Source organism: Python bivittatus, unplaced genomic scaffold, assembly GCF_059951505.1.
Source record: "Python bivittatus isolate LINGU-HERP-01145 unplaced genomic scaffold, Pbiv_v1 ctg000080_np1212, whole genome shotgun sequence".
Lineage (NCBI taxonomy): Eukaryota > Metazoa > Chordata > Lepidosauria > Squamata > Pythonidae > Python > Python bivittatus.
The window spans coordinates 31589081-31609958 of record NW_028277035.1 but is presented as its reverse complement, the minus strand read 5'-3'; the positions used below and the strand labels follow the sequence as shown (position 1 = coordinate 31609958).

General features: G+C 36.5%; 2 protein-coding genes across 2 annotated transcripts in view; both read right to left on the bottom strand.

The window, feature by feature from the left end:
- Positions 1–9694, bottom strand: part of PCBD2 (pterin-4 alpha-carbinolamine dehydratase 2) — a 38263-nt gene extending 28569 nt beyond the window's left edge. The window contains exons 1-2 of the mRNA XM_025168534.2: positions 9650–9694; positions 3449–3580 (exon numbers count right to left, since the gene is read on the bottom strand). Of these exons, the coding sequence (XP_025024302.1) occupies positions 3449–3580; positions 9650–9679 (162 nt within the window). The 5' untranslated portion in view covers positions 9680–9694. The remainder of the gene's footprint in view (positions 1–3448; positions 3581–9649) is intronic.
- A 4897-nt stretch (positions 9695–14591) lies between these two features.
- On the bottom strand, positions 14592–20619 carry TXNDC15 (thioredoxin domain containing 15). The gene is made up of 5 exons (XM_007431197.4): positions 20465–20619; positions 19359–19840; positions 17287–17450; positions 16887–17017; positions 14592–15687 (listed from the first exon to the last, which is right to left on the bottom strand). The coding sequence occupies exons 1-5, from the start codon at positions 20532–20534 to the stop codon at positions 15491–15493; spliced, it is 1044 nt and encodes a 347-aa protein (XP_007431259.1). The 5' UTR covers positions 20535–20619; the 3' UTR covers positions 14592–15490.
- Positions 20620–20878: the final 259 nt, after the last annotated feature.

Sequence of the window (20878 nt, the reverse complement as noted above, 5' to 3'; positions counted from 1 at the left end):
TAAAAGTCAAGCTAGCAACCTTGAAAAGATGTTCCAGTTTTAGATATTAAATGTAGTCCTGACACTCACGTAGGGTTTACTTTCTCACTTTTAGATATAAGAGCCTAAAAAGTTGTACTAAAAGCTAAATCAAGTATTTAAGTTGAAGCCTTTATTTAATAAACATAGTAGTTTTGTAAACAGCCTTCAAGTACTCCAGCCAGTCCTGTAATTCTTCAACATGAGCTCCTTTCTAAATCCTTCTCTCTTTTATTGCCATTTGGCCAAAATAAACAGGAAACCCAGCTGATCATACAGGAGAAAGGAGGAAACTTCCTAAGAGCTTACAAAAGCAAGGAATACCATGTATTTGACCTTTCAACTATACATATTGTAGTGCTACCTACAAAAGCCAAAATAAGTCTTCATCCAGTCAAATGTATTATTCTGAAAGAGTTCTTTTTGAGGGGATATTCAGTTAAGTAATGAGGTTATTTTCAAAAGAAACACACAGAGGTGATATAAAGGCATAGCAGAATATTCTGATCTTCAAAAATTTAGAAATACACATCTTTCCTAATCTAGAAAAAGACTTGGAAAACCTTTATGATTTCTATGTGAGGTCCCCCATATGATGCCACTATTATGCCCATGGATGCCTCTCAGTGCCAGAGAATTATATTTTATAGCATATATAATAGACTAGCATTCCAACTCCCTATTTAATTTTTTATCTCAGAATAGGATTAATAAATGCTGCACTGCAGAATTTTACTGTAAAATTGACAGTTATAAAGTTTTATAAAATATGGATTTAAAGATCTGTAAGGGACAGTGCACTCAGCTTACATTCATATTATATAATTGCCAATACAGAACTACATCAAATCAACTAAGGAAAGTGATACATTTATTTTCCCCTAAATGATTATTTCTCTCTTTTTCTTTCTGAAGGAAAAAGCTTTTAAAAGTGCTACTCATAATAACAATTTGCTTCCATTTTTACCATCTAAGAAACAAAACAACACAAAACTATATTTTCAGCTTTCTATCAGTCACCTTTCCTACCAGGGATCAGGCCAAACTCTTCTAGTCCAACAATCTTTGTAATACAAAGTCCAATCAGATGCTTTCCAAAAGTTTTTAAAAAATTGATGAGAGAACGATAGTCCTTTTTTCCTACTGTCCTGGCAGGCGATATTTAAGACATGCTCCACTGATTCCAGAGGTAGTAAACAGATATTAGAACTAGTAGTCACTGACAGCCTAATCCTCCATGAATTAGTCCACACCTCTTTTAAAACTATTTAAATTAATTATCTGATGGCAATGAATTCCACAAAATAGAACTAGCTTTTCTTTAGTGATATATTTTCATCTGTGCTGTCAATAACTACAGAACTCTTCACACTGTGCTAACGTACTGAACAAATGAACCCGGAAGTCCCTAGTTTGAACTTTGCTTCTCAAAGGCATCTATAGTAGGGGCAGAGCTGAGAAGGTGACAGAATGAGTTAAGATCTTGCAGTGCACACTCTATCCTTTCTGCACTTGCATGTGACGCTGCAGCTCAAGTACAAATGGGGGAGCTCAAAACACATGTTTTGTCATTTTGGCATCATCCTGGTTAGGAACAGATGCTTATATGGCCTGTGTCATAAGCTCACTAGATAGCTTTAGGCAAATTATTTCTGGCTATGTCCACATGTCAAGTTAATGCAATTTTCTTTGGTTTGGCTTTGGCACTGTGGTCTATAAAAACATGATATAGGGCAATGCTATGTATAAACCAAATCACTATGGTTGTTCAGCAAGCCATTGTTAATATTATCCTTGCCTGATATGAGAAACCAGGCACTCTAAGCTTCAAATTCCATCCATGTGTAATATATAATAATAAGAGAGAGAACAAAACTGACTTGATAGGCTGTTTTAAGGATTACAACTAAAAAATATACTTGAAATAACTATGGAAATTAATATTTTTATACTTAGAATTTACCATCAAATTCTATGAACCTGCAACAGACCTACTCAAAGATATTTTCTTCTAAAGGTACAAAGATATGGTCAAGTGGACCAAGCATTAAGAGACACGGGTCATGTCTGAACTAAATGAACATTTAGACAAAACATCAAAGAGAACATTAGGTAAGTGGAATATGATATCTGCAGATACACCAAATTAAAACAGTCTCTATTCTAGCTTGCTAAATAAAAATATCAATACAGAGTCTTTGATTTAGCATAAGCCTCTACAACTCACTTTTATAATACATTAAGATGTATTGTAATCCACAAACCTGTCGGTTTAAAGATTCCTCATTAGCATTATTTTAACCAAATAAACTACCTCTAAGCCATTTTTATCCTGATTACCAAAGAATCAGCCTGTTCTACTTACTATTAGAAGTAATTAGTTGAATAAAACATTTATAACCATGGGCTTCCAAAATTTTGTAATCCAGTAGATTTATATCTGTTGATACAAAGAGTGTCCAAAACCTGGCTGAATAAAACCCACAGAATTTTCTACAATCATACATAATTGGATTTATCAGTGAGATCAATAAACTTTTGAGGAACAGATCAATCGACTCAGTATCATTTGTACCTCAGAAACACTTTTTGTCATCTTAACTTTTCAGCCTTTTTTAACACCTGATTTTATGCCCTCTGTAAAGGGCAAGTTATAGACCACTGAGGAAATTATACTTCTTGGCTAACTTTAGTTAAATAGTTACACTATGTTCTATAAACAGGGGATTTAATGACTTGAGAAACAAAGCTATGAATAAAATCCTACTTTTATTCTTTAAACTGACTGTGAAATATTACGGCACTTTTACATATTAGCGTCTTAAGCATGTTTCTAATAGGATATATATATTCATACTCACATAGTCACTTCTGTAAATTTCTACAAATTAAAAGTATTAGAGCACTAGAAAATGTTTTCAAGAGCAGAAATTGTAAAAAAAAAAAAAAAATCATCCATCCTCAAAATACAAAGATTGTTTAACAACAAAGACAAGTATTCTAATTGAACTGATTGATCTTACATATATAATGACCTTCCATTCAATGTATATATTAATCAATGAATGTGGGAACCATCTAACTTGCCAACTGGATCACCTAAAAATTCTGGTTTGGGCTGAATATATTGACCATAGCGCAATACTACCATTTTAAATTCTTGCAGTAAGTTTGAAACAGAACAATTACAACAATTAGACTGTGAAATTCCAGTCAAATACATAAGTTGGGTCTCATTCAGTACAAAGTTCTACCATCCTTTTAAAAAGTGTATCACTTTTCACATAATTTTTTTTAAAAAAATGCATAATAATAAAGTTGCTAAACTCTAAAGAACAGGTTCTGGTAGCACATGAGGTTTTTTAAGTACAAGGGGGAATCAAGAAATATGTATTTCCTTTAAATCAAGAATAATATTAAAGGTATTTACCTGATTAAAAGTTTTGAATATGAATTCTCTGAATATAGCATCTCTTTCAGTGAGTTCAGACCAGCCAGCAGCTTTAAGATCATACAAAGCTTGGTTCCTTTCTTCGGTGGTCAACCAGCTAGACTGTGAAGACTAATATGGCAGAAGAAAGAGAAAGAAAATGTATCATAAATCAAAGTTAATCATACAGATCCTTATTAGCACTAAAAAGATATTTGCCATTATACTGGTTGTGTCTTCACAAACAGAATTGTACAGAATGATTGTGCCCCCTCCCCAAAAGTCTTATATGGATTCATTATACAGGTATTTAGAATATGAGGTAAGTACCATCTGAACTAACACATCTTAGGCAGCAATACTGTTCATGAGGAAACAAACATCACTGAATAAAGTGATATTTGCTTTTGAGTAAACATGATACATGGTAAATTTGCATTGCCCTAAAACTGAGGAGGTGGGAGCAGATGCTGTTGTATAAACAGCATGCATAATCCACTGGAATTGAAAATACTTTTGTATCACTTCCAACAGAAGAGAAGCATGCTCTTAATTCTCTCCCACTGAAATCTGGGCACCCAGTTACAAATAAAAATGTCTTCAGTTTTACTAACAGTGACTTTTAAATCATTCAAATATAGTTTTATTTTTTATATGCTTAATACTGGAGATTAACTTCAAGATCTTTTAATGAGTTAGGTGGATCGACAATGAAATTTCTGGGCCACATTAAACATATATTATTACCTATGTTTTGACAGACAAAAGCTACTTTATCATAATAAGGATGCTAAACATACTATTATTTCATAAGGTTTAATCTCTCAGAACTTTTAAACATAGTTAAAGGAATTGGCTCCTCCTCATAATATTAAACACTGTTAAATTTAGGGTGATGTTAATCTAATTATGTTTAATATTAAACAGGAGCTTCTCTCACCCATATATCCAAATCTTATTTTCAAAGCTACATTTTCTGGACCAGCAAAGGGAAAAGAATTCAAAAACAAACAAGAAGGATTGAAGCATTATTTTTGCACAGGCCCCAAATACTACTTATAGTATGTTTGTTACATCTCTTTACCTTACTTAAAAATGAGTAAAGGTTTTGCTCCATTGACAGAATTCTCAGCTATTTCACGGTGCTCAATGAAATGTCCAAGAAGCAAAATTATTAGTGTAATATTACTTGGCAAAAGTATGCTTAAACATTGATTTAATTGAGAAATGCTGAATGAAAATTAGCTGTAGCTGGATTGTTTTATGCCCATTATTCTCATATCTTTGTAATACTGAAATTCAAGCAATTAACAATATAAAGTCATAAATCCACACAGAGCCTAACACAATATCTTTATATGAATGGGGATATTATCTTAAAAGGCATATTCAGAGAGAAAACTGATATTTGCAAAATTAAATTTTTTGAGGGGAACACCTTAAAGAAGGAGACCCCCCCCCCAAAAGTCCCCTTAAGCACCTGAAATACTAAGAGAGACAATCCTGGTGAGAGAACAAAGAAATTAAATTACTAGAAAGGAAGAACAGGTTTGTAAAAAGAAAACATTGTCTTGGAGAGGTGATTTCTTGGTTCAGGTTATTTTACTATGATCCCAGTGCTGGACAAGAAGGGACAAAAGTGAAAGTTATTTGGGGAAGATGGGCGGCATATAAATTTAATAAAATAAATAAATATTTTTGGAATGAGAAAACAAGCTTACATGTAACGCAGTATACTCTGTTCAGACAGACATACTCAGACAGTATACTCTGCTCAGATACAGTGGGGCAAAAAAGTATTTAGTCAGCCACCAATTGTGCAAGTTCTCCCACTTAAAAAGATGAGAGAGGCCTGTAATTTTCATCATAGGTATACCTCAACTATGAGAGACAAAATGGGGGGAAAAATCCAGAAAATCACATTGTCTGATTTTTAAAGAATTGATTTGCAAATCATGGTGGAAAATAAGTATTTGGTCAATATCAAAAGTTCATCTCAATACTTTGTTATATATCCTTTGTTGGCAATGACAGAGGTCAAACGTTTTCTGTAAGTCTTCACAAGGTTTTCACACACTGTTGCTGGTATTTTAGCCCATTCCTCCATGCAGATCTCCTCTAGAGCAGGGATGTTTTGGGGCTGTCGCTGAGCAACATGGACTTTCAACTCCCTCCAAAGGTTTTCCATGGGGTTGAGATCTGGAGACTGGCTAGGCCACTCCAGGACCTTGAAATGCTTCTTACGAAGCCACTCCTTCGTTGCCCGGGCGGTGTGTTTGGGATCATTGTCATGCTGAAAGACCCAGCCACGTTTCATCTTCAATGCCCTTGCTGATGGAAGGAGGTGTTCACTCAAAATCTCACAATACATGGCCCCATTCATTCTTTCCTTTACACGGATCTGTCGTCCTGGTCCCTTTGCAGAAAAACAGCCCCAAAGCATGATGTTTCCACCCCCATGCTTCACAGTAGGTATGGTGTTCTTTGGATGCAACTCAGCATTCTCTCTCCTCCAAACACAACAAGTTGAGTTTAGACCAAAACGTTCTACTTTGGTTTCATCTGACCATATGACATTCTCCCAATCCTCTTCTGAATCATCCAAATGCTCTCTAGCAAACTTCAGACAGGCCCGGACATCTACTGGCTTAAGCAGGGGGACACATCTGGCACTGCAGGATTTGAGTCCCTGGCAGCGTAGTGTGTTACTGATGGTAGCCTTTGTTACTTTGGTCCCAGCTCTCTGCAGGTCATTCACTAGGTCCTCCCATGTGGTTCTGGGATTTTTGCTCACCATTCTTGTGATCATTTTGACCCCACGGGGTGAGATCTTGCGTGGAGCCCCAGATCAAGGGAGATTATCAGTGGTCTTGTATGTCTTCCATTTTCTAATTATTGCTCCCACAGTTGATTTCTTCACACCAAGCTGCTTGCCTATTGCAGATTAAGTCTTCCCAGCCTGGTGCAGGTCTACAATTTTGTTTCTGGTGTCCTTCGACAGCTCTTTGGTCTTAGCCATAGTGGAGTTTGGAGTGTGACTCTTTGAGGTTGTGGACAGGTGTCTTTTATACTGATAACAAGGTCAAACAGGTGCCATTACTACAGGTAACGAGTGGAGGACAGAGGAGCCTCTTAAAGAAGTAGTTACAGGTCTGTGAGAGCCAGACATCTTGCTTGTTTGTAGGTGACCAAATACTTATTTTCCACCATGATTTGCAAATAAATTCTTTAAAAATCAGACAATGTGATTTTCTGGATTTTTTTCCCCATTTTGTCTCTCATAGTTGAGGTATACCTATGATGAAAATTACAGGCCTCTCTCATCTTTTTAAGTGGGAGAACTTGCACAATTGGTGGCTGACTAAATACTTTTTTGCCCCACTGTATAATAACCTTCATATTATATTCTAGATAACGAACACCTCTAAAATCCATAAAGCATTCCAGCTGACTGTTTCATCTATATAGATAGTTTTTACATCATCTGCATGTCAGAGGCAGGTTTACAAATATTTCTCTCTTAGCGGTTTACCACATTCCAAGAATATCCAATCTCTGCAGTTTAACACCACCTGCTGACTGTAACCCTCTAATTGTAAAGCAGTAGTAACACACTGTAAAATCTAAAATACTAGGTTTCCTCACCATATTTTAAAAATTAAGTTTTCTCTGTCACTCTCCAGCTTCCACTGCAGGTGCCTATCCATAGGCATCTGTTTTCTGATTGGACAGACTGCCCATCATATTGCTTTACTTCTCACGATTCTCTTAATCAAGTCTGGGGATAACCACAGACTTAAACCTTTTTGTTTTGTTTTGTTTACCAGACACAATGAGCAATACATTTACAATATAAACTGCCAAGCTTTCTCCAACAATCTTAAGAATTCCGCAAAACTGTTCCAAGCACTCTCTTAAGACTTCCTTCAAACTTTTCAATATGTAACCTTTATCAGTTCAGGGAGCATATATTCTTCATTAACAAGAACAGCGATCGCAAACCCATACACTTATCCAAATCCTTACATTCGGATGATCCATGAGACACATTCACTGAATTCAGAATGGTTGAAGAAAGTTTGTGGTTTTTGGTTGGCACTCCAATACAATGCCCCTGCATATTTCTGTGTAATCACAGATGTTCTGTTCTCCATAAGCCTGGTGCTAAGACAGCAGATGTTGTTACCAGTGTGAAAGGCATCAACATTGCAACACATAAGATTTGAAAGAAAATACAGACAGGTTGGGCTGCCATTTTCTTCTCAACTACTGGGTAGCTGGAACTGAGGACAGCTGAAAGCACTCTTTGTACATCCTTGGCAAAAAGCACTTGCAAAGAATGATTTCTTGGCAAAAAGAATATTAAGTGTGCTTGGGAGTCATGCAGGATAAAAACAATGATCAGTAAAAGAAATGCTTTGCACATGGGATGGATTATGGGGTGGCAGAACTCATAGTCCGCAATCCTACAGACACAGAGAAAGAGAAAGAGGGAGGGCCTGCTGGGATTCACTTCTGAGTGGAAGTAAATAAAATTGCAATGTGAGAAACCAAGAAAAAACAAATCTGAGTTCCTAAACTGCAGAAGAATCTTTTATTCTGAACTGGCCTTTGGATGTCATTTGGAAAAGAGGATTAGGATACAATATTTAATGTTGTTAAAAATGAAATGATAAAACAAACTGGAATTTATATTTAGTCATGAATCCTAAAAAAAGATTTAAGAAGGACGTTTGGAGTAGTCTTGCTCCAAACATTGATTTAATGTATACTCTGATTTGTTTTTAATATTTCATTTTACATAATCCACTACCTTCTGTTTCTACAATTTATTAACAATAAACAGTAAATAAACCTCCTATCAATCAATTTCCTCAAAGAAAAAAAGTAACAGCACTACTTCAGGGCAAATTGACATTTGACAAGTTAAACATTTCAAACAAACCAGATTAAACTAATTTTCAAGACAAGCCTCTGAAATTCAATTCAAACTTCAGATATATAGGTAAAGTGGACAATTTTTGAAAACCCGATCCTATGAACTTGAATAATTATATTTGTTAAACACAAAGATCATTTTGTCCACTAGGTGACACTCTATTTCAAATATAAGTATTTATTCAAGGGCGGGGGGGAAGAAATTTAAACATTCTAGACTAGAAATACACATGTTAAATATAAATTTGACATAAAAATTATATAAGCAAAAAATAGGAGTAATCATATAATAAATAGTATAATAAAAAAAGAAAGCAGCAGTTAACATAATTATATACCAACAAGTAAATTCTTCATTTAATCTTACTGAGAATATATTTATGTAATTAATCATCAGTAATACTTTAATTATATAATATAGGTATCCCACATTTATATTTGCAATTATTATTTACTGATGAACTGGAATTCAGCATGAAACAATCAGTTTAAAAAGATATATTTCATAAGTTACCAAGATGCAATAGAAAAACTTCTGCATATTATATTTGCAAAGTTAAAAGTCTCAATGATTTTTACATGATTAAAATACTATTGAATAAAATACATGAATAAAATATTAATACTAAATACTTTACTATGAAACAAATTAACTGCATATTAAAAGATTAACAATAATAAACAAGCTTAAAGTCTGAAAATGAGTGATGAATCATATTTCTATCTTATTAATAATTAGTATATAAGGTAAATGCTGTTAACATTAGATGCTGATGAAATACTAGTAGTTATTTTAAGAAAATAATGCCTATTTATCTTTAGGGAGAAGAGTACTTCTATTGGGGCATAGGGTTTTTTTGTGGTTTGATTGATTTTAACAGTCTATGTGTTTATACTGCATATAAATAATATTATACATAATCACTCTCAATAAAGGGTAAAAAAAAAAGACAAAATAATAAGGATAATAAATTAAGAACTTAGAGATAATTTGGACAGGAAGATATGGCTATTATCTATTTTCAATTTTTCCAGACATGTTGTCTGAATACCATTTAATATTAACTACTAATTCTACATGACTAACTGATAACGGAGATAGAATTGACTGGCCTGTGGATATATTTTACTTTTCCTGGATGGCTTCAAATGTCTACTTTTATTTACTTACCATCTTTAACCAGTTATGTGGTAGGATGCAATCACAGATCATAGGTCAGGTATGGCTGTTTGTTAACTGTTGACATTTCAATGTCCACTCACCATTCCTTTTTTATGTTGTAGAATTCCCATTTCCTCTTTAGCAGTTCTTTCCTGGAAAACCATGTCAAACTATTTTGGGTCTATGCTTATTTGAAAGTTTTCTCCTACACATTTTTAGAAGTCATTAATAAAATATATTTCACAAATCCCCTGTGAAATAAGGAAGCAATGTTTCCTCTTTAAGAATGGATAAGCTGGTATATGATATACAGAAGATCACAGATCAAGTTTTTGTCAGTTTGAAAGATACATCTCAGATTAACAGATTAACCTATGAGTTTTATTAGAGTTCACAATCACCAAATTTATACTGTGAGCCTTAGACCCAAACTTTCTTTCAATCTTCATAAGGATGGGTAATATGTGGCCTTCTAAATGTGGAAGCTGTGCTCCCATTAGCCTTGGTCAACATGTCTAATGACAGGGATTAGGGGAATTGCAATATAACATTTTGCCCAATTCTGCTTCACCAAATTTCAGTTTTGCTAATTAAATCATCATTCAATTATTTTTTAGAAGATTAATTGTACAGGTAGTCCTCACTTACTAACCACTCATTCAGCAACCATTCAAAATTACGACTGTGCTGAAAAGGGAGACTTACAACCAGTCCTTGAAGATGCAGCCATCACAGCATCCCTGAAGTCACGTGGCTGCAATTTGGGCACTTGACAACCAGCATGCATTTATGATAGTCACAGCACCCCAGGGTCACGCAATTGCCATTTGCAGCCAGTTTCCGGCAATGTCAACAGGAAGCCAGCAGGAAGTTGCAAGTCGCAGTCACATGATGTTGCTCTTAATGACCCACATTGATCTGCTTAATGACCACAGCCAGAACTGACATTGTACGTCAGCGGGTCACGTGATATTTCACTTACAACCATGCCACTTAACAATAGAGTTGCAGTTCCAATTGCAGTCGGTAAGTGAGAACTACCTGTACTTGATTGGGAATTCCTGCAATGCAAAAGCTTCAGAAATACTAAGAGAAATCTGACATAAAAAAGCTAGGGGGAAAATTAAAACAGTTCAAGCTTCTACAGCTACAGAAAAATAATTCCTTATCAGCTGACCCCCGCTAGATTGTTAGCACTGAGACAGCTTACATCAGTTCACAATAAATTCTTAATCACAGAGGTATCCCTGTTATGAAATTTCATTCAAGATAAAAATAATAAAATATACACAACTTTATTTTACTTAAAACTAATATCCTACATTTTCACTGTCATTTTTAACAATATCCAAACTGGGGATCAGATTATATTAAATATCTAGTAGAACAGAAACTCAACATTAAAAAGCTAATCCTAACTTTATGGTTCTCAGAATACTGTATAGACTACATGTATCCTGAACTATATTGTTTCAAATAATAAGAAAATCTTATGTTAGAGATGTTATATTATGTACACAGCATTAATTAGGCATGTTATATAACTGTCCGTATAATTTATTTTTTCAGAAAAAGAGAAAGCTGAAGGTTTCAAAATGCTGAACTCTGTACTCTGTGCTAAATTATCTAAACTTTCACAATACAATCCTAGTACGTATACACCCCACATCTTGTAGAGGCAGATGCACGGAAGAGAATTAGTGGAAGAAATATGTTGCTCATCTACTTCTTACTATTCATAATTAATATGTCTCTCTTGATACAAAACCCTAATTATATGCCTCATTTCATTTATTCTCTTCTTTCTCAATACATTAAACTATGAACTCCCTATGGGTCTTTCCTTATACCAAGTTATGGTTCTGTCCTCTTATCCTTGAATCAGCAGAAAACAATACTGTTCCCATTGGCAATTCCAGAACCAAGATCAACAACTTTCTTAGTCTAGGATACCTGAAATAATTTGAGAGCAAAACAGACTATTATTTATATCACTCTGAGTTCTGTGAGGATATACATGAGAATATTTATTAGAGGTTCTCCATTTTATACATTAGCTATCATGTACTATTATTAATAGTTTCCCACATTGTCATTGTTCCAATTTCTGCTATTCAATGTATGCCTGAACTTCATTCCTTGAATTTCAACACTAATGCACTGCTTGTCTGCCAGCTGATATACACAGACTTGCAATCTGTACCTGAATTCAAGGTTATTTAAACTATTGTGCCATTAATTCACAAACATTGTGTCATATCACAACTTCATTACTGTATTTCCATTCAGGTGTTCAGAAAACTGGAGCATGCAACATGTGAGCACTCCAGTTAAAGTTCATCACTTTATGTGGTGTACCTTCATCCTTTCAGAATGCCTGATGAGGCAACTGTATAGGTCTTGTGTGTGTGTGTGTGTGTGTGTGTGTGTAATAGACAAGGAACAATATGCAATGAATATGCAAATTACATGGCCACAAAATTGTAACATGTGGGCATGCTGCAGCCAGGTAACACCCAGACTATTTAAGATGTGATTCATGAGAATGTAGACATACATAAGATATCCTAAATATTTTTATTCAGAAATATATTCCATTTATTTTTTTAGGACTTACTAGGTTCCAAAGAACTGTGCATTTCCAAGAATTGTGTACATTGCCATGGATGCTTACTTGGGAGATAGCTCTTAGTGGGATTTAATTCTGAATAAACAAGCACTAGATCACTATGTGAACAAATTCTCAATGGTTTCCCAAAGCAGAGCAGATTCATACTAGCCTAATTAACACATAATACGCAAAGCAACTAGTAGTCACTTGATTGTGGGGAAACTGACCATCACAGATGAGAAGCCACAGATATAGGTAGTTATTCTATTAGTAGTAGCCTGCTTTTTAGGCCAAGCCTTCATTAACCAATGTACAACATCCACAAGGAAAAAAGAACCAATCTGGCACTTAAAAATGAAAGAAATATAATTTTCTGTGGACTATTTTCTACAAAAATATATTCATAATAAATGTGTTCATTTAAGATGCCCCAGTAACTTACTTTTGGTGCAACAAACAATACGATTATCCCTATGAAAACTGTTGCAAGATCAAACAGGATCCCATTTACAAAGCAGAGAAACGTTGGGAGCCATGCGCTAGCACAGAAAAACTTTGTGAAGGTGATGATATTGTTATCCTGCCTTTTTATAGATAATTGGCAAACATACCCATATTCCTGCATCCTATTTTCCCCACAACAATAACCCTGTGAGGTGGGCTGGGCTGAGAGAGAATGTCTGGCCCAAAGTCACCCAGCCAGTTTTCATACTTAGGCACTTCACAGGGTCTTCAAAGTACTACACTGAAGGAGCCAACTGTAAGTCACCCAGATGTAGTCCAACTACTTTGGAGATATCCTCAGGAAGGACCTGTCTCTCCTGCTCATCATTATTATTATTATTTATTAAATGTGTACACTGCTCGGTTCCCAAAGACTCTGAATCATCTCATCAGGAGGCATATGAGCAGGACCTGAAAGCAGATCAAACAATCACACTGGTAAGATAATTCTTAAGGTAATTGGGCCACTTACTCCCTGATAAATAAGATAAACATTTATTTATATTTCAAATTTGTCACCGCCCAGAGTCACTCTGCAGTGAGATGGGCAGTGACAAATATGAAATATAAATAAATAAATAAACAAGACAGAACAAAACTCCTTGCTGTACTTATACAGGATCCTCCTGCCCCAAATCTGAAAGATCGTTAGGTCAGGGCGAAAATTGCAAACTTGATCTTCGAATTTCACGTGCGAGGAACACTAACATTCCCTTTCAGCCTCTCACGTGCAAAAAAGAGCCGAGAGGCCCAAATGCGGATTTCCAACTGAGCCTCCCCTAAACCGTCCTTGTAAGAACTTAAAATCGCAGTTCAGAGCCTAAAAGAAAGCAAACCAACATGAGCAAAGGTCACCGGGCCACAAGTTACGCTGAACAGGGGGCGAACAATCCCGCCCGCCCCCGCTGGATCTGTCAACTCGTTCCGAGTGTTTCTCCTTTGCTGCTCAGCCGCTCACCATAGCGGAGAAGTTGCGCCTTCCGCCACCGCAGCCCCGTCCTTCCACAGCCACCGGTCCCCCTCGCAGCAGCAGCAGCCACCTCAACCCTAACCCGCGGGGGCTCAGCATGGCTCCGGCGGGCATCTCCGCCCCCTCCAGCGAGCGCCTGCGCCGCGGCCGCCACAGAGTCCTGGCGGTCGCCAGGGGGAGCCTTTCGTCGCGGCCCCGCGCCAGCGCGCCGAGACCCGCGCAGCCTTTTCCTAGCCGGTGCCTCGGAGGCCGGGCTCCGTAGGCGCGGCGGCCCCTGACTCTCCCCGGGGGAACGTGCGCGGCTTGAGCCTTTCCCAGATGCCGTCGGGGGGGGCCCGAAATGACCGGCTTGGGTCAGTTAGACCAAAGGCCACAGCGATTGGGTTTCCTCAGAGCCGCGCGGGGATTGAAAAGCGCCTGCATCTCTTTGGGTCCTAAACACGGAGGCCGGGGGTGGGGGATCAGAGTTGGCACCTTCCCCAGCAATTTATCACCCCAGGTGGCAGCAGCCACAGTTGGCACTTCTACTGAACTTGTAAGGAAAGAAATCAGCCTTTCCTTTTCTATCATAGAATAGGATGGGAAGTAGCATTGTCTGAAGCAAGGAAAGTATAATTTATCTAGTAATCTGTTGTTTCTACTAAATGCTGCTGAGTTAGGAAATAACACAACAATCTCCAGACAGGGCAAGGAGACAATAATCACTGTTTTACAAGCCATCCATCCACCACATTCTCAGTTCATGTTTTGTGGTACTTGTATAACAATATTCAGCTGTGAGCGAACACACACTTCAGCAGTTATCAAATGCAAGAGGACAATAAGGTATGTCTGTATCATCTCTTCTAGATCTTACTTGAGCCACTTTTGATGCCGTTTTCTGTGTGCTGCGCACAGCTGTGGTATTTTATATTGGTCTCTTATGCCGGTTTTCCAATGAAGTTTTTAAAAGTTGAAATATTCTACCATGAATGGCTTTATTATGATACAACAGCTCTAAAAAATCCAGCTGTATTTAATGTAGCCACAGTGCCATTGCTACCCATGTCATAGGTTGTACTTTTAATTTCTGTTGATGCAAACTCTTACAAACACAAGCATCAAAACAAAAAAACATACCATTAAAAAAGGCAGTGCCTATTAAATGATACATACATTTACACCCATACTTAATTTAAATATAACACTACTATGCATGAAATTGTATCTCCTCTTTCCAATCTATTGCATGCATTGTTTTATGTCCTTTTAAAATACTAAACTGTATGTCTCAGTCTCCAAAATAAATGACATGCAGATTAGGAACTATTAAATGTTTTCTTAATTCTAACAATTGTAATCAAATACTATGATCAAAGCACAAATGTGAAGGTGTCAGTAACTTAGAGATTTATCCAATGGCATGGAATTTTCAAGAATGTGCCTTGTTAAAGTTGAGGAAAAAAAGATTAAGTAGCTTTCTCAAACCAGTATTTTATGCTTAAATCTATTATTTTCATATTACAATCTTATTCACCTGCAATTATTTTCAAGGTTTGTGAGAATTTCTACAATAAGCAGTGATCTGTTCACTCTATCAAGATTATCAGGCCATTTAAAAAAAAAAAAATCTTGATTTTCCATTAAAAAATAGGTTCTGCAGAGTATAGGTTCTACAGGGTAAAACTGCCCCATTATCATTTAATTAACCAACTACAGTTTTCATTGTTATAAGTTAAGTAATTTCTTCTGAATGATGCTGGCATTTTTAATATGTGATTAACGCAACAGGGCTCCAGTTCACAAGATGTAGAGGAATTGATCCATTGTACAAGTTTATGAACTTATTCTGAAAGCAGACAGTACTTAAATCACGTATCACTCCTGATGCTCCTGATCTTGACCAGGTATTAACCAACGGATGCTCTCTGTCCGAATAGTAGCATACATGATGAAACTGATAAGAAACAATAAAGAAAATAAGAGGAGCCAATCTATTCCTTTACTCAGTGTGCTAGGCAGGGGACCAGCTTGATCTTCCATGCTCACCACCACATCAGACTTAGGCTGTATTCCTGAAATAAAATATCCAATTATTACTTTGATGCAAGATGAAGCGTCATAAATCATACTGCAGCTATTTGCATGTATAAATCTCCATTTTCTATTTTGAAATTTAGACTTCAGCATATTACCATCCACCAAGACATTAATTATGCTTTAAAATCTATTCACTGAATTAAAAATATATTTCCATAACATAATTAAAACTATTGTTGTTACATATTGTGATTCTTTATTAGTTGCTCTATTTCCATTTCATTCTTCAAATAAGAACTCTTACAGCCTCAAAAAGGTTTGTATTTTCATAATTTCCATAATATGTAGCTTTGTTAGCCTGTTTTATCTCTTCAGATTGCCTGGGGAAAGTGACAGAAAATAAGCAGACAATCATCCTAGTCTAAAAACATCAATATAGGGAGTAGTCCCTTGATTTCTTCTCTCCTTCATGAGGCAGTGAAGAAAAATAGTGCTTATTTTGGTAAGTTTATTTCTGTCTTAGCTTTCCCAATTATTTGCTATAGCATATAAAGATAGAAGTTGCTTTATCCTCTGTTGTGTATAAAGGAAAACCCAGGACATCTGGCTTATTCCATTGTTAGCATGAAGAGGAATATTTACAGCAATAAATACCTTTCTTGCATTCACTCCTCTCATCAACTAAGTTCTCAAACATGCAAGCCCAAAATAATGCAGAGAATCATAACAGTAACTCCTGCTACCACAGAGGAGCTGCAAGATATGTACATAACCATATATGTATCCAGATTGTAATATGCATACTAATATTGACCTCTGATACTGAGTTATGGTTATAGTATCCAAATAAGGCAACCACAGAGGAGCTGCAAGATATGTACATAACCATATATGTATCCAGATTGTAATATGCATACTAATATTGACCTCTGATATTGAGTTATGGTTATAGTATCCAAATAAGGCAACTGAGAAACAAAAGAGAGGATATCAAGATGCCTCAGCAGAACCAAGATTTGCAGAAGTAGAATATTATTTGTCTTTCTAGGACTGCAGCCTTATTTTGTATTCACTCAAAATCTCACATCTTCATCAAGGATAAAACTGCTTCCCAGTACCTTCCTAACTGAAGAACAAAATAACAATGTTCCTGGAGATAATAAGATAAATATTTACTAGAGTTAAATTGGACTATAGCGGACTATGAACTCTCCAGATTCATAGTTCATCTTACCTGTCTGATTGAAAATAAATGCTTTCAGTGTTTCCAGAGTTCGATCTGTATGGTTAAATCTTGCCATTGGCTTAGCGCCTTGAAAAAGAAGGATGTTAGGAACAGCCACAGTTCCAAACCGAGTTGATAAACTGCAAAGGGTAAAGTAGAATAATCAGTTTTGCTAAATAAATGTCTCATTTAACTTCATAAAAACTAGGTCCCAATTACTTTGTTCTTTATTAAACTAGAACCATTATGTAACAAACAAATACAAGGGTTCTGGAGTAGGGAAAGATATTTTCAGTTCATGGTCAGAAGGCATTCTCTCTCTTTGCATGTCATTATTCATATATATCAAACACACGTTAGGAATATATAAGATAAACTTAACAATTATTCAGAAGAGAATACAATTTACCTGCTGTGTTGAGAGGCATCCAAGGCCAAGAAATGTAGTGTGGGGAACACTCGAGGCAGACAATTAAAATGAGGAGCCAAATTGGCAGAGAAGCGACACCAAGGGGTATAAAATAAGACCAAGGTGCAGTCACTGCCATTTGGATTTAAAAATTCCATTAAATCCTAAAATAGAGATAAAAAATAATTTAATTTTAAAAAAACAAGTGCTATTTAGAAATGCAGTTAAGTGCCTCTACATGAAAGATGAAACTGGCCATTCCATTACAAAACATGTTTCAGATTTGAACAATAACCATAGTATGAGCTGATTATGATGATTACATTGTCAACTCTTAGTGATCACATAGGTAGATTTCCTCCATGATGATCTGTAGAATGAATTAAAGGGCTTTAATTTCCTAATCTCAAAAATAAATTTGTATACTGGCCAGCTACCTTATTAAATATTTTAAATATCAATTACTGAATAGTTTCCTCCAACAGCATAGGCACAATCAACACCATAAAATCTTGTGTTGGTTTGATTTTGACAATAGCTTTCAAGAATATGTAACCCATAACAGGAAATCCACATTATCAAGTCAGCAGATCCCATTGTACAAGAAGGCCAGATCAAAAAAACAAAAATGTATAACACAAAGGACTGCTTTTTTCATAACACATGTATGCACTGCTGTTGTGTTTCAATAATGGATCAGCTGACAAGGATTAAATAAAGGTCTTTTCAGCAGCTGTATGAAAACTAGAGATTCTTGGCCTACCTGGTCCAATAATATTTTGCTACATAAAAAAACAGGTTTTTGTTTTATTGGATAGATAATATTTTAACTTCAGAAGATGCTATATCAGAAATAAAGCATGCATATCTGATTCAAGTTTATTGCCTGGCATCTCTTGACAGGACAGGAAAAATGCCTGAAACACTGCAGAGGTGATACCAAGCAGGGACATGGTCAGACTGAACATAATTGCTTTCTGTTCTCCTATAAAAATGATATTTTCAATCAGAATATTATCAGCCAACTATAACTGCATCCTTCAGAAATTAAAAACAGATAACAAGTTTCAACCTTGCTATAACACCTATGAAAAGTTAAATCAAATTATCAAATTAAAAGCTATCTAAATCCACTAGTCTGTTCACACAGAAGGCAACCAAATGCCTTTGGAATAGCAAGCAGCAGGCAGAATTACATTGCCTCCAATATGTCAGATGATATTCAGCTACTAGACAAGTTGTAATTCATACCTTTATCTTCCATTAATTTAATACCTTTTCAAAACTACCTAAGTTGGTTTTGATATTTTAATTAAGCACTCTGTGAAATAAGTAGTGTCCCTCATAGACATTTTTCTTCTTAACAATTTTAGGACCAGCTAACAATGCATTCCTAGGAGATTAGACTAAAGTTGGCATACGTGAAATACTACAAGTCAGTGTTTAGTTTTGATGAAAAAAAGTTCAGAAAAAAACAAAATAGAATCCATCATCTTTATTCTCAGAATCATTTTACATGGTTACATCTCTTAAGCTGCACAGTGTTGTGCTCTGTAGAGCGCTGACAGTAAGAAAACAAAATAAAAATATTTATATAAAAAATTAGTAGGATAGGACTTAGCTCACTTAACATAACATGCTCATCTAGATAAGCTAAAAACCCAAGGGCTGCATTCACACAACACTGTGGGCTAGTTTTAAATGTGGTTATTTTTTTGTGGCTTAGCAAAAAAAACCCAAGTCATGTGGTTAGGCTATCGTTCAACGCTTTATGCAACTCCAAAATATGGATTAATTGAATAACCTTTCAGACATGTTATGTGAAGACAGCTCCTGAGTCCAGTTCAGTAGCTCCTTAATAGGAATATTGTGGTTGCATTACACTTGAATAAAACAGACTCAATAGCATGCAAGTTAAACAAGTAACTAATAGCATAAACAGACACATTTTTTGCTCTAGTCCCATCTATACCCTACTTTAGCTACACCTACACAAGAGTAACATTCTCAGCCCAAATAAAGTTGCCAACTTTTAGCTTAAGGAGAAATACATCAGAATACTTGTCACTTACTTGGGAAATATTCAAAATTTGTAATGTGAAATTTGTCATTCCTGTAATGTTTCTTTCTTCACAATTCACTTTTGGAGTTTTCATACCATCTGTGTTATTTGAGTCCTCTGTTGATGAAGGATGCACTGCTTCCAACACTACTGGTGGATGTATTATTGGCTCTTGTGCGTGAGACGCTTGCTGTGATATAGATGCCATGCTATTCATACTGCATTCACCATCAGCAGCTGCATCACAAGTACCAGTGTCTGATTCAGAAAGATGACTCTCCTTTGTGTCACTTGGAATAACTGACAACACGACATGGTGGTCTGCAAGAAGGCTACCGCTCATCATGGCATCAGCAATTTCTGCAGTCCTATACTGTACTGATTTCCTGTTCCCATCACTGCTTGAATGTACAGAACTGCTTTCCACAGTTAACGGTAGGGAAGTTTCACTTAACTGTTCTGATAGCAGGTCAGAAGTTTCATCTGTTTCTGCTACAAAATACAAACACACACACAAACATACATACATACACATATATATAGATACAGATATATGACATTTAAAATTTCATAGAGCATAACCACATATCCTTCTTAATATGCCCAAAGTGAGAAACCAGTCATAATTATAATTACCCTAATTGGAAGCTTAATTGTTAAACTTCCAATTTTGTGCAGTCTCTGCTAAATGCATGATTCGACAGCATTTAAATAGAGGAAAAGACATCTGATTAGACATTTTTACCATGCTTTATTCTCTTTAACAGAACAAATGCCTTTATTTCAGTAACAGAGAGAAGAACAATGGAACCTGAAATCCATGGAAATACAGAATTACCTGAGAACTCTGTGATAAGGTGCATTACTAGACTACGGGCGCAGTAATTTTTGCTTTCTGCTTCGCCCCACCCGCATCATCTCTGGACTTCAGAGAGAAGCAGAGGAAGGGGCTCCTTTGCCTCCTTCCCCAACCAGGAAAGAAACAAGCAGCCACGGCACGCGCGGAGCCGAACTGGCCACCGGCACCGGCACGGGCGTATAAAAGCAACTTTTCCTTCAGGTTATTCGCTCCGTCCCCACCGCCCAGCACTGCCATGGCAACCAAGCCCTCCTCACCTGCCACAAGGATTCCAAGCAGCCAGACCACCCCGAGGTGCCGCCCCCACCCGCGCGAGGACAAGAGCATCCTCCTCGCAAGGGAGGGGGACCGGCCGCTCGCCCTAAAAACACCGGTAAAGCGTCTAGCCCCCAAATGAGGACTTCCTGTTGTACTTCCGCTTCCGGTGCATTGGAAGCCAACGAAAGCTTGCGTGAAAATGCTGGGCTGGCTCTTCTTTTGTCTGCAACCCGGATATTCTAGCTCGTAGGAAACAATGTAGAATTGTGTGCCGTCCTCCGCGATGTTTTGGTAGCGCTTATGTAGCCCCCCCGAAGAGTTTTAAAAAGAATTGAAAATCACTTTTTTCCTCGTGAAAAAGCGCATCTTTTTCCCAATTAATATTTTAATTGCTGGTGTGGGTCTTCCGGGCT

What these genes read in the sequence shown, in the direction of transcription:
- TXNDC15 (XM_007431197.4), bottom strand. Translation starts at nt 20,534, where the DNA reads ATGCTCTTGTCCTCGCGCGGGTGGGGGCGGCACCTCGGGGTGGTCTGG. An exon ending in GCTTGGAATCCTTGTGGCAG is followed by an intron (nt 19,841 to 20,464) that starts GTGAGGAGGGCT and finishes TGTATTTTGTAG; the next exon opens with CAGAAACAGATGAAACTTCT. An exon ending in AAATTTTGAATATTTCCCAA is followed by an intron (nt 17,451 to 19,358) that starts GTAAGTGACAAG and finishes TCTCTATTTTAG; the next exon opens with GATTTAATGGAATTTTTAAA.